This window comes from Oncorhynchus mykiss, chromosome 26, assembly GCF_057628025.1.
Source record: "Oncorhynchus mykiss isolate SJ-2025 chromosome 26, ASM5762802v1, whole genome shotgun sequence".
Classification (NCBI taxonomy): domain Eukaryota; kingdom Metazoa; phylum Chordata; class Actinopteri; order Salmoniformes; family Salmonidae; genus Oncorhynchus; species Oncorhynchus mykiss.
The window spans coordinates 21,609,283-21,622,677 of record NC_143047.1 but is presented as its reverse complement, the minus strand read 5'-3'; the positions used below and the strand labels follow the sequence as shown (position 1 = coordinate 21,622,677).

The 13,395-nt window shown below is 43.2% G+C and overlaps 1 protein-coding gene across 1 annotated transcript in view; it reads left to right on the top strand.

Moving 5' to 3' along the window:
• The window catches only part of LOC110506621 (chromodomain Y-like protein 2), a 47,912-nt gene that overhangs the window by 28,054 nt on the left and 6,463 nt on the right, over positions 1–13,395 (top strand). Inside the window, exons 4-6 of the mRNA XM_021586369.3 lie at positions 7,717–7,889; positions 8,343–8,553; positions 8,707–8,850. Of these exons, the coding sequence (XP_021442044.2) occupies positions 7,717–7,889; positions 8,343–8,553; positions 8,707–8,850 (528 nt within the window). The remainder of the gene's footprint in view (positions 1–7,716; positions 7,890–8,342; positions 8,554–8,706; positions 8,851–13,395) is intronic.

Genomic DNA, 13,395 nt, shown 5'->3' with positions numbered 1-13,395 from the left:
AGCACCTCTCGTCTTCTCCATGTGCTCGCTCCCTCAATCACTCTCTTACCCTCTCCCCACCTCTTGGACACTTTCTTTCCTTTTACCAAGCCTGTAGATGATCATTACTCTGTATATGGAAATGCATATTTAACTGGCTCTGGAGTGTGCTTGTTCTTACACAAGGTCATATGCAACCCAGTATTTTTCATGGAACATTTGCCCTCTGAAATAAGGTTTATGAAATCAATAACTTGCTAGAGTCCGTTAACATTCAAACAGAGCCTTCAGAAAGTAATCACGCCCTTTTTTCACATTTTGTTGTTACAGCCTGAATTTAAAATGGATTATACAGAGATTTTTTTGGTCACTGGCCTACACACAATACCCCATAATCTACATTTTGGAATTATGTTGAATAAGTCTGGCCGGACATCTGATTTGGGAAACTTATTGTAAATTGAGAAATTGTGTGACTCAACTGAACAAAAATAAGAATAAATTGTAAAATGAAACCCAAATAAATTACAAAGTATGATTTTAATTGAAATTATGGGCAGAAAGACTGATTCAACTCAATCTTTCATTGAATCAGATGCCTCGTTTTTCACAAAACCGTTTGATGTTGCCAATTACTTTTAAGGTGGAGTGGCCAGACGGAAGCCACTCCTCAGTAAAAGGCACGACAGCCTGCATGGAGTTTGCCAAGAGGCACCTAAAGGAAACAAGATTCTCTGGTCTGATGTTACCAAGATTTAACTCTTTGGCCTGAATGCCAAGCGTCACGTCTGGAGGAAACCTGGCACCATCCATACCGTGAAGCATGGTGGTGGCATCATCATGCTGTGGGGATGTTTTTCAGCGGCAGTGACTGGGAGACTAGTCAGGATCGATGGAAAGATGAACGGAGCAAATTTCAGAGAGATCCTTGATGAAAACCTGCTCCAGAGCGCTTAGGACCTCCGACTGGGGCGAAGGTTCACCTTCCAACAGGACAACGATCCTGAGTACACAACCAAGACAACACAGGAGTAGCTTCGGGACAAGCCAAAGCCCAGACTTGAACCCGATCGAACATCTCTGGAGAGACCTGAAAATAGCTGTGCAGCGACGCTACCCATCCTACCTGACAGAGCTTGAGAGGACATGCAGAGTAGAATGGGAGAAACTCCCCAAATACAGGTGTGCCAAGGTTGTAGCTAAATACCCAAGAAGACACAAGGCTGTAAACGCTGCCAAAGTAGCTTCAACAATGTACTGAGTAAAGGGTCTGAATGCTTATGTAATTGTTTTATTTCAGTTTATTTGTAATCATTTGTAAAAATGTCTAAAAACATTTTTTTTGTCATTATGGGGTATTGTGTGTAGATTGATGAGGAAAACATGTATTTATCAATTTTAGAATAAGGCTGTAACCTAACAAAATGTGTAAAAAGTCAAGGGGCCTGAATACTTACCGTATGCACTGTATATCATGCATGTATGTATTGATGTCATAGAGCACTAGTCAATCATTGCGTTTTTTTGAGTCTCGGTCTATGCAGTATTTATGTGGAACCCCCACTGGGGGAGACCATTATTCCATGAACCCTGAGGTCGTCTGGAGCCTCCATAACACTGCCATCACCCCACTCACTGACCTTAACCCATGTAATCTGATTACTAGGGCAGGGACAATACCGGTATCTCAATATTTTTTCCCATGGCAAAAATGAAAACACGAAGCAGATCAAAGTCTTTGGTCATTTAAAAACCTGCTGTATGTAAAATAGTGTGCTATAGTTAAATAAATAGATGTGGCTCTGGATGACAACACAATAATGTTTGTTTCCAATATTAGGGCTGTTTTCCTAAAGAAGTTAAATCCGCTTCGTGTTTTGTTTCCTTTCCACGAACACTAACGAGTGTCGCGATACTGGTATAGTCCAATCCTACTGATTACCCCCTGACCCAAATGAACCAGTCTCCCAGTCAACTCAATTTAACATCTCCTACACACTGCGTAAACCCTCCTGAACTTCAGCCGGATGTGGTGTGTGTGCGTGCCTGCTCCTGTGTGTGTGTGCCGATGTCAGATTAATTTATCCGGCTCAATTAAACCTGCGGACAGACGGACAGGGCAGGAGAGTGATACTGACACAACTGGAAGGGGGTGGGGCTGGCATAGTAGGCTGTCTGTAGCGGTGGTGAAGACACTGCAGCCAAACAGTGTCATTCAGAAGCCCGCCCTGTACACAGGCCCTGCCTGGGAGCCATTTCCAGGAAGCAGCGGGGGGCATCCACAACAAATTGGACTAGAACCATGTTACATGTCAGCTCCCTGAGAAGGAAAACTACACCGCATCAGGGACAGACTGTGTGTGTATAGTGTAGAATGAATAATGTAAAGGTGAACCATGCATATATATTGTAAAAGCAAAATGCATGTGTATGCAATACGTGTGTGTTAACTTGTCAGCGTGTGCTTGTGCGTCCTTTGCGTGTGGGTGTGCATATATGCATGTCTGTGTGTGTGCTGTGTGCATGTGTGTTCGCACTGTGCTTGTGTTCATGTGTGTGCGTGTGTGTGTGTGTGTGTGTGCTGCCCTAGGCTTGGCTTCTGGGCCGTGTGTCTTTCCCCTCCATGCAGCGTCTGTGTGGATTGAGGTCAGCGGGCTAAGCACCCCTCCACAGAGAGCTGTCCACCAGGGGACACGGCGTTAGCACGCTAAAGGCAGGTAACCCTCCTGCTAGTACAACTTAACTCCCTCAGAGGGATATAGGAGTTATGAAGGAAATAATACTGGAAATGGGAACTCACTATAGCTGCTACAAAGGAAACCCCTTTTGACATCTAATGAAGCAGTGTTTTTCATGATTTCTGTTTGTGACAACTCCCTTTCAGCCCTTCCTCAACTCTTCATACAAGCTAACCACTTCTTTGGGATTTGAATTGGTATTTTATTAGGATCCCCATTAGCTGTTGCGAATGCAGCAGCTACTCTTCCTGGGGTCCACACAAAACATGTCATAATAAAGACATTAATAGACAGAACAGCTCAAGGACAGAACTACATATATTTAAAACATCACACACAGCCTACATCAGTACATACACACACAATATCTAGGTCAAATAGGTGAGAGGCGTTGTGCCATGAAGTGCTGCCTTTTTATACCAGGTTTGCTGTTCACTTGTGCAATCTGAGATGAAAGGGAGTTCCATGCAATCATGGCTCTATATAATACTCTATGTTTTCTTGCGTTTGTTCTGGATTTGGGGACTGTGATAAGACCCCTAGTGGCATGTCTGGTGGGGTAAGTGTGTGTGTCAGAGCAGTGTGTATGTTGACCATGCAAACAATTTGGATTTTTTTTAAACACAGTGTTTCTTATAAAAATAAGTGTTGCAGTCAGTCTCTCCCCTACTTGTAGCCAAGAGAGACTGGCATGCATAGTATTGATATTAGTCCTCTGATTACAGTGAAGAACAGGACATGCTGCTCTGTTCTGGCAGCTGCAGTTTTTCTAGGTCATTCTTTACAGCACCTGACCATATGACTGAGCAATAAGGAAGATAAGATAAAACTAGAGCCGGCAAGGCGAGCTTTGTGGAGTGGGGATCCAAAAAAGCAGAGCATTGCATTATCACTGACAGACCTCTCCCCATCTTTACAACCATTGAACCAAAATGTTTTGACCATGACAGTGTACAATCCAAGGTAAAAACCAAGTAATTTAGTCTTGCTCAGCAGACCCATTATTCTTTATCAGATTCAGCTGAGGTCTAAAACTTAGGGAATTCACAAAGTATTCAGACCGCTTGACTTATTCCATATTGTTACATTACAGCCTTATTCTAAAATGGATTAAATAGTTTTTTCCCCCCATAAATCTACACACAATACCCCATAATGACAAAGAAAAAACAGGTTTTTAGACATTTCTGCAAATGTATAAAAAAAATGGAAATATCACATTTACATAGGTATTCAGACCCTTTACTCTGTTGAAGCACCTTTGGCAGAGATTACAGCCTCAAGTCTTTTTGGGTATGACGCTACAAGATTGGCACACCTGTATTTGTGGGGGGATTCTCCCAATCTTATCTGCAGATCCTCTCCAGCTCTGTCAGGTTGGATGCGTCGCTGCACAGCTATTTTCAGGTCTTTCCAGAGATGTTCGATCGGGTTTAAGTCCGGCTCTGGCGAGGCCACTCAAGGACATTCAGAGACTTGTCGCAAAGCCACTCATGCATGGTTTTGGCTGTGTGCTTAGGGGTCATTGTCTTGTTGAAAGGTGAACATTTTTTGAATGGGGCATGCTTATTTAAGATGGTGAGGAAAGCACTTTTAAAGAATAACCAGGCATCCTCTACTGACGGAATGAGGTCAATATCCTTCCAGGATACCCGAGCCAGGTCAATTAGAAAGGCCTGCTCACTGAAGTGTTTTGGGGAGTGTTTGACAGTGATGAGGGTTGGTCGTTTGACCGCAGACCCATTATGGACGCATTCAATGAGGCAGTGACTGCTGAGATACTGGTTGAAGACTGCAGAGGTGTATTTAGAGGGCAGGTTGGTCAGGATGATATCTATGAGGGTGCCCGTGTTTACAGATTTGGGGTTGTACCTGGTAGGTTCATTGATAATTTGTGTGAGATTGAGGGCATCTAGTTTAGATTGTAGGACTGACAGGGAGTTAAGCATGTTCTAGTTTAGGTCACCTAACAGTACGAGCTCTGAAAATAGATGGGGACAATCAATTCACATATGGTGTCCAGGGCACAGCTGGGGGCTGAAGGTGGTCTTTAGCAAGCGGCAACGGTGAGAGACTTGTTTCTAGAAAGGTGGATTTTTAGAAGTAGAAGCTCAAATTGTTTGGGCACAGACCTGGATAGTATGACAGAACTCTGCAGGCTATCTCTGCAGTAGATTGCAACTCCGCCCCCTTTGGCAGTTCTATCTTGTCGGAAAATGTTATAGTTAGGGATGGAAATGTCAGGATTTTTTGTGGCCTTCCTAAGCCAGGATTCAGACACGGCTAGGACATCCAGGTTGGCAGAGTGTGCTAAAGCAGTGAATAAAACAAACTTAGGGAGGAGGCTTCTAATGTTAACATTCATGAAACCAATGCACAAAATGCTTATTTCTCTCAAATGTTGTGCACACATTTGTTTACATTCATTTTAATGAGCATTTCTCCTTTGCCAAGATAATCAATCCACCTGACAGGTGTTGAATATCAAGAAGCTGATTAAACAGCATGATCATTCCACAGGTGCACCTTGTGCTGGGGACAATAAAAGGCCACTCTAAAATGTGTAGTTTTGCCACACAACACAATACCACAGATGTCAAGTTTTGAGAGTGTGTGCAATTGGCATGCTTACTGCAGGAATGTCCACCAAAGCTGTTGCCAGAGAATGTAATGTTCATTTATCTACCATAAGCCACCTCCAACATCATTTTAGAGAAACTTGTGGGCGAGCGGCTTTCTGATGTGACGTTGTGAACAGAGTGTTCACAACGTCACATCAGAAAGCCGCTCGCCCACAAGTCGCCGTGGTCTGCAGTTGAGGCCATTTTCTCTAAAATTATGTTGGAGATGGCTTATGGTAGATAAATTAACATTACATTCTCTGGCAACAGCTTTGGTGGACATTCCTGCAGTCAGCATGCCAATTGCACACTCTGGGGTTATGGTATGGGCAGGCATAAGCTACGGACAACAAACACCATTACATTTTATCGATGGCAATTTGAATGTACTGAGTTAACGTGACGAGAACTTGAGACCCATTGTTGTGCCATTCATCTGCCACCATTACCTCATGTTTCAGCATGAAACAATGCATGGCCCCATGTCGCAAGGATCTGTACACAATTCCTGGGATGCTCTGGATTGACGTGCACGACAACATGTTTCAGTTCCCACCAACTGGGCAACATTATAAAGCAATTGAAGAGGAGTGGGACAACTTTCCACAGGCCACAATCAACATCCTGATAAACTCTGTTACATGATGCAAATGGTGGTCACACCAGATACTGACTGGTTTTCTGATCAACGCCCCTACTTTTATTTTAAGGTGTGTCGTGTCTTTGGCTATGCCGGATTAAGTGATATGACATGCTATTCTTTTTTTCTTTTTTATTTTTTTTTGTTTGTTGAATTTTACCCCTTTTTCTCCCCAATTTCGTGATATCCAATTGTTGTAGTAGCTACTATCTTGTCTCATTGCTACAACTCCCGTACGGGCTCGGGAGAGACGAAGGCTGAATGTCATGCGTCCTCCGATACACAACCCAACCAGCAAACAACCAACAAATTACAACTGCTTCTTAACACAGCGCGCATCCAACCCGGAAGCCAGCCGCACCAATGTGTCGGAGGCTACACCGTGCACCTGGCAACCTTGGCTCGCGCGCACTGCGCCCGGCCCGCCACAGGAGTCGCTGGTGCGCGATGAGACAAGGAGATCCCTATTGACCAATCCCTCCCTAACCCGGACGACACTAGGCCAATTGTACGTCGCCCCACGGACCTCCCGGTCGCGGCCGGTTACGACAGAGCCTGGGAGCGAACCCAGGAACTCTGATGGCACAGCTGGTACAGCGCCCTTAACCACTGCGCCACCCGGGAGGCCCCATGACATGCTATTCTATAAAATACTCTGTCTGTTCTTTCCTAGCCCGCGTTTGCAGCTGCTGTTGCTAACTCAACGGCTAGGAGGCATCACTTCTGTAGTGAACAAGAGTTCAAAGTTCATACCATTCGCAACCAAAGCTCACACTGAGGTTGGCTTAGTTCTGTAGTTGACATGTTAGTCCTTTTAACGCAGAGCTCACGTACTTGGAACAGGAGGTTACATTTTCATCAAGGCTTTATATAGTGGAGCGAGAAGGGTGTGTCTGAAAAGTTTTATAACCCATGTCTCTTCACAGGGGCGGGCCACTGATTGAGCAGAGCCCTAACCTTATGAAAACCCAAATCTCTCATTTGGAAGCTAAAATTACATTTAATCTTTTCACCAATAATTTTATATTCAAACATTTAAATTGAACAACAATTCCATGTGAATCCGGTAACTATAATGTGCAGACTTTCTACTGTAGAGTTTATGTCATCTTATCATTGATGAGAATGTCTCAGATGACAACCGAACTGACATCATATTCATTAAGTACCACCGCATATGTTCAATTGGTCGGATTACCAGAATATAGTTCATTTCCCCCCACCTTCTGATGTTCCCAGAATCTATGTTAACCAAAGGATTTTCAAATGTCACATCAGTAGGGTAGAGAGAGGAAAAAGGGGGAGAGGTATTTATGACTGTCATAAACCTATCCCCAGGCCAACATCATGACAGGTGTCTGTGACCAAGTCATGTAAAATCCATAGATTAGGGCCTAAGGAATTTATTTCAAATTACTGATTTCCTTATAACTCAGTAAAATCTTTGAAATTATTGCATGATGCGTTTATTTTTGTTCATTATATATTGATCTGATTGCTCAGTTAGATATAACCGGTTTTACCTGTCTCTAGCTGTAGATAAAGAAGGTATCCTACAGCTACTCTTGCGTGGCCTGTTGCGTGTACACACTCTTAACTTGTCTGTAGATCATGGGGGTAATGTACAGCAGGGCTCTGGTCTGATAGAGGGGGAGGAAGAGAGAGTTCAATCTTCTATCTCTCTCTCCCAACCCTAACTCCCTCTCTCACTTTCTCTTCTCCCTCTCTCTCTGTGTAGATAATGAAGGAGGTGTGTCGGGCTCTGGGGAATGCAGCAGCTGATGACAGTAAGCTGTTGCTGCTCAGTGCTGTGGGGAGTATCTTCTGTAGTGGCCTGGACCCGTCCTACCTGATAGGACGCCTCTCCACAGACCGCAGGAAAGAGAGCAGCCGCATTGCTGACGCTGTACGGTAAGAGAGAAACATAACCTATAGCTACACATACACAGAAATAACACACAATTGCCATTATCCACCTAAAGAAGGCTACAGCAGAAACAGAGAACACAGCACACACTTACACACACCTACACACTTACCTAGACATCTCTACCATTAGAGTGCATTGACTTGATGTCTTACCAAGGTAAATTATCTTAGCGCACTGGAAGAAAATGTTTGCTTATTTTAACCTATAAAAAGGCTTGATACAAGTGGGGTAAGAAATTATCTTATTTCAAGATATTTGATCTTAATAAGATGTCTTACCAAGACAAATGATCTTAGTGCACTGGCAGATCATTTTTCATACTTTAAACTAAGAAAATCTGCTTGCCCTGATTTGCCTAAAGCAGGATAAGCACAAAGACACAATCATATTGTACTGTATAGTTTATACTCTCTGTTATGTGTCTCCTCTCCCAGGGACTTTGTGTTGGCGTTTATTCACTTTAAGAAGCCCATCGTGGTGGCCATCAACGGGCCTGCCCTGGGCCTGGGGGCCGCTATCCTGCCCCTATGTGACGTGGTGTGGGCCAGCGAGCGGGCCTGGTTCCAAACGCCCTGTGCCGCCCTCCGCCTCACCCCCTCCGGCTGCTCCTCCTACACCTTCCCCCAGATCCTGGGAGTGGCTCTGGTGAGTCTGGTTGCCTGGTCCACTGTGCAGGTTTTTGTTCAAGCCCTGCAGTAAAACACGATTCGACTAATTATTCAATGTTTTACATCTACATTACATTGTTGTACACTTTAAAAATATATATCTCCCTGTCCCCGCCTCTCACCCTGACAGACCAATGAGATGCTGTTCTGCGGGAGGAAGCTCACGGCACAGGAAGCCTGCAGCCGGGGCCTGGTGTCCCAGGTCTTCTGGCCAACCACGTTCAACCAGGAAGTGATGCTGCGTGTGAAAGAGATGTCCACCTGCAGTGCTATGGTAAGCTTTTCTGACAGAGATAGTCATGTAGAGCTGAATTTATATATCCCAGGACTTGCGCTAGGAGCCTGCCAGGAGCATTGGTCTGTAAATTGAATAAAACCTCTTAGATAATATTATCTAACCACAAATAAGTGAAACGTGCAATATACAGTTGAAGTAAAACTCATTTTTCAACCACTCCACACATTTCTTGTTAACAAACTATAGTTTTGGCAAGTCGGTTAGGACATCTACTTTGTGCATGACACAAGGAATTTTACCAGCAATTGTTTACAGACAGATTATTTCACTTATAATTCACTGTATCACAATTCCAGTGGGTCAGAAGTTTACATACACTAAGTTGACTGTGTCTTTAAACAGCTTGGAGATTTTCAGAATATTATGTCATGGCTTTAGAAGCTTATGATAGGCTAATTGACATCATTTGAGTCAATTGGAGGTGTACCTGTGGATGTATTTCGAACTCTGTGCCTCTTTGCTTGACATCATGGGAAAATCAAAAGAAATCAGCCAATCAGCCAAGGTCTACAAAAACATTATAGACCTCCACAAGTCTGGTTCATCCTTGGGTGCAATTTCCAAACGCCTGAAGGTACCACGTTCATCTGTACAAACAATAGTACTCAAGTACACATCATGGGACCACACAGCCGTCATACCGCTCAGGAAGGAGACGCGTTCTGTCTCCTAGAGATGAACGTACTTTAGTGCAAAAAGTGCAAACCATTCCCAGAACAACAGCAAAGGACCTTGTGAAGATGCTGAAGGAAACCATCCACAGTAAAACGAGTCCTATATCGACATAACCTGAAAGGCCGCTCAGCAAGGAAGAAGCCACTGCTCCAAAACCACCATAAAAAAAGCCAGACTACGGTTTGCAACTGCACATGGGGACAAAGATCGTACTTTTTGGAGAAATGTCTTCTGGTCTGATGAAACAAAAATTGAACTGTTTGGCCATAATGACCATAGTTATGTTTGGAGGAACAAGGGGGAGGCTTGCAAGCCGAAGAACACCATCCCAACCGTGGAGCACAGGGGTGGCAGCATCATGTTGTGGGGGTGCTTTGCTACAAAAGGGACTGGTGCACTTCACAAAATAGATGGCTTCATGAGGCAGGAAAATGATGTGGATGTATTGAAGCAACACCTCAAGACATCAGTCAGGTAGTTAAAGCTTGGTCGCAAATGGGTCTTCCAAATGGACAATGACCCCAAGCATACTTCAAAAGATGTGGCAAAATGGCTTAAGGACAACAAAGTCAAGGTATTGAAGTAGCCATCACAAAGCCCTGACCTCAATCCCATAGAAAATTTGTGGCCAGAACTGAAAAAGCGTGTGCGAGCAAGGAGGCCTACAAACCTGACTCAGTTACACCAGCTCTGTCAGGAGGAATGGGCCAGTATTCATCCAACTTATTGTGGGAAGCTTGTGGAAGGCTAACTGAAACGTTTGACCCAAATTAAACAATTTAAAGGCAATGCTACCAAATACTAATTTAGTGTATGTAAACTTCTGATCCACTGGGTATGTTATGAAAGAAATAAAAGCTGAAATAAAGAATTCTCTCCACTATTATTCTGACATTTCACATTCTTAAAATAAAGTGGTGATCCTAACGGACCTAAGACAGGGAATTTTTACTAGGATTAAATGTCAGGAATTGTGAATAACTGAGTATAAATGTATTTGGCTAAGGTGTATGTAAACTTCCGACCAACTGTATATACACCGTTCAAAAGTTTGGGGTCATAACATCAAATTGATCAGAAATACAGTGTAGACATTGTTAATGTTGTAAATTTCTATTGTAGCTTCGTTAAGGAGTACCCGCAATACACCAGTCTCAACGTCAACAGTGAAGAGGTGACTCCGGGATGCTGGCCTTCTAGGCAGAGTTCCTCTGTCCATTGTCTGTTTTGTTTTGCCCAGCTTAATCTATTTTCTTTTCTTTTTATTGGCCAGTTTGAGATATGGCTTTTTCTTTACAACTCTGTCTAGAAGGTCAACATCCCGGAGTTGCCACTTCACTGTTGATGTTGAGATAACTGGTGTTTTGCGAGTACTATTCAATGAAGCTGCCACTTTAGGACTTGTGAGGCATCTGTTTCTCAAACTAGACACTCTAATGTACTTGTCCTCTTGCTCAGTTGCGCACCAGGGCCTCCCACTCCTCTTTCTATTCCTGTTAGAGGCAGGTTTGTGCTGTTCTGTGAAGGGAGTAGTACACAGTGTTCTACGAGATCTTCAGTTTCTTGGAAATTTCTCACATGGAATAGCCTTAATTTCTCAGAACAAGAATAGACTGACGAGTTTCAGAAGACAGATCTTTGTTTCTGGCCATTTTGAGCCTGTAATCGAACCCACAAATGCTGATGTTCCAGATACTCAACTAGTCTAAAGAAGGCCAGTTGTATTGCTTCTTTAATCAGGACAACAGTTTTCAGCTGTACTAACATAATTGAAAAGGGTTTTCTAATGATCAATTAGCCTTTTAAAACGATAAACTTGGATTAGCTAACACAACATGCCATTGGAACATAGGAGTGATGGTTGCTGATAATGGGCCACTGTACGCCTATGTAGATATTCCATTTAAAAAAATCAGCCGTTTCCAGCTACAATAGTCATTTACAACATTAACAATGTCTACATTGTATTTCTGATCAATTTCATGTTAGTTTAACGGACAAAACATTTGCTTTTCTTTCAAAAATAAGGATATTTCTAAGTGATCCCAAACTTTTGAACTGTTATGTATTATATATAGATATATGTATGTATGTATGTATGTATGTATGTATGTATGTATGTACAGTGGGGAGAACAAGTATTTGATACACTGCCGATTTTGCAGGTTTCCCTACTTACAAAGCATGTAGAGGTCTATAATTTTTATCATAGGTACACTTCAACTGTGAGAGACGGAATCTAAAACAAAAATGCAGAAAATCACATTGTATGATTTTTAAGTAATTAATTTGCATTTTATTGCATGACATAAGTATTTGATACATCAGAAAATCAGAACTTAATATTTGGTACAGAAACCTTTGTCTGCAATTACAGAGATCATATGTTTCCTGTAGTTCTTGACCAGGTTTGCACACACTGCAACAGGGATTTTGGCCCACTCCTTCATATAGACCTTCTCCAGATCCTTCAGGTTTAGGGGCTGTCGCTGGGCAATACGGACTTTCAGCTCCCTCCAAAGATTTTCTATTGGGTTCAGTTCTGGAGACTGGCTAGGCCACTCCAGGACCTTGAGATGCTTCTTACGGAGCAACTCCTTACTTGCCCTGGCTGTGTTTTTCGGGTCGTTGTCATGCTGGAAGACCCAGCCACGACCCATCTTCAATGCTCTTACTGAGGGAAGGAGGTTGTTGGCCAAGATCTCGCGATACATGGCCCCATCCATCCTCCCCTCAATATGGTGCAGTCGTCCTTTCCCCTTTGCAGAAAAGCATCCCCAAAGAATGATGTTTCCACCTCTATGCTTCACAGTTGGGATGGTGTTCTTGGGGTTGTACTCATCCTTCTTCTTCCTCCAAACACGGCGAGTGGAGTTTAGACCAAAAAGCTCTATTTTTGTCTCATCAGACTACATGACCTTCTCCCATTCCTCCTCTGGAACAGACGGTCCTGGACATGCGCTGGCTTGAGCAGGGGGACCTTGCGTGCGCTGTAGGATTTTAATCCATGACGGCGTAGTGTGTTACTAATGGTGGTCCGAGCTCTCTTCAGGTCATTGACCAGGTCCTGCCGTGTAGTTCTGGGCTGATCCCTCACCTTCCTCGTGATCATTGATGCCCCACGAGGTGAGATCTTGCATGGAGCCCCAAACCGAGGGTGATTGACCATCATCTTGAACTTCTTCCATTTTCTAATAATTGCGCCAACAGTTGTTGCCTTCTCACCAAGCTGCTTGCCTATTGTCCTGTAGCCCATCCCAGACTTGTGCAGGTCTACAATTTTATCCCTGATGTCCTTACACAGCTCTCTGGTCTTGGCCATTGTGGAGAGGTTGGAGTCTATTTGATTGAGTGTGTGGACAGGTGTCTTTTATACAGGTAACAAGTTCAAACAGGTGCAGTTAACACAGGTAATGAGTGGAGAACACGAGGGATTCTTAATGAAAAACTAACATGTCTGTGAGAGCCGGAAATCTTACTGGTTGATAGGTGATCAAATACTTATGTCATGCAATAAAATGCAAATTAATTACTTAAAAATCATACAATGTGATTTTCTGGATTTTTGTTTTAGATTCCGTCTCTCACAGTTGAAGTGTACCTATGATAAAAATGACAGACCTCTACATGCTTTGAAAGAAAGAAAACCTGCCAAATCGGCAGTGTACCAAATACTTGTTCTCCCCATTGTTTGTATGTACAGTGGGGCAAAAAAAGTATTTAGTCAGCCACCAATTGTGCAAGTTCTCCCACTTAAAAATATGAGAGGCCTGTCATTTTCATCATAGGTACACTTCAACTATGACAGACAAAATGAGAAATAAAATTCCAGAAAATCACATTGTA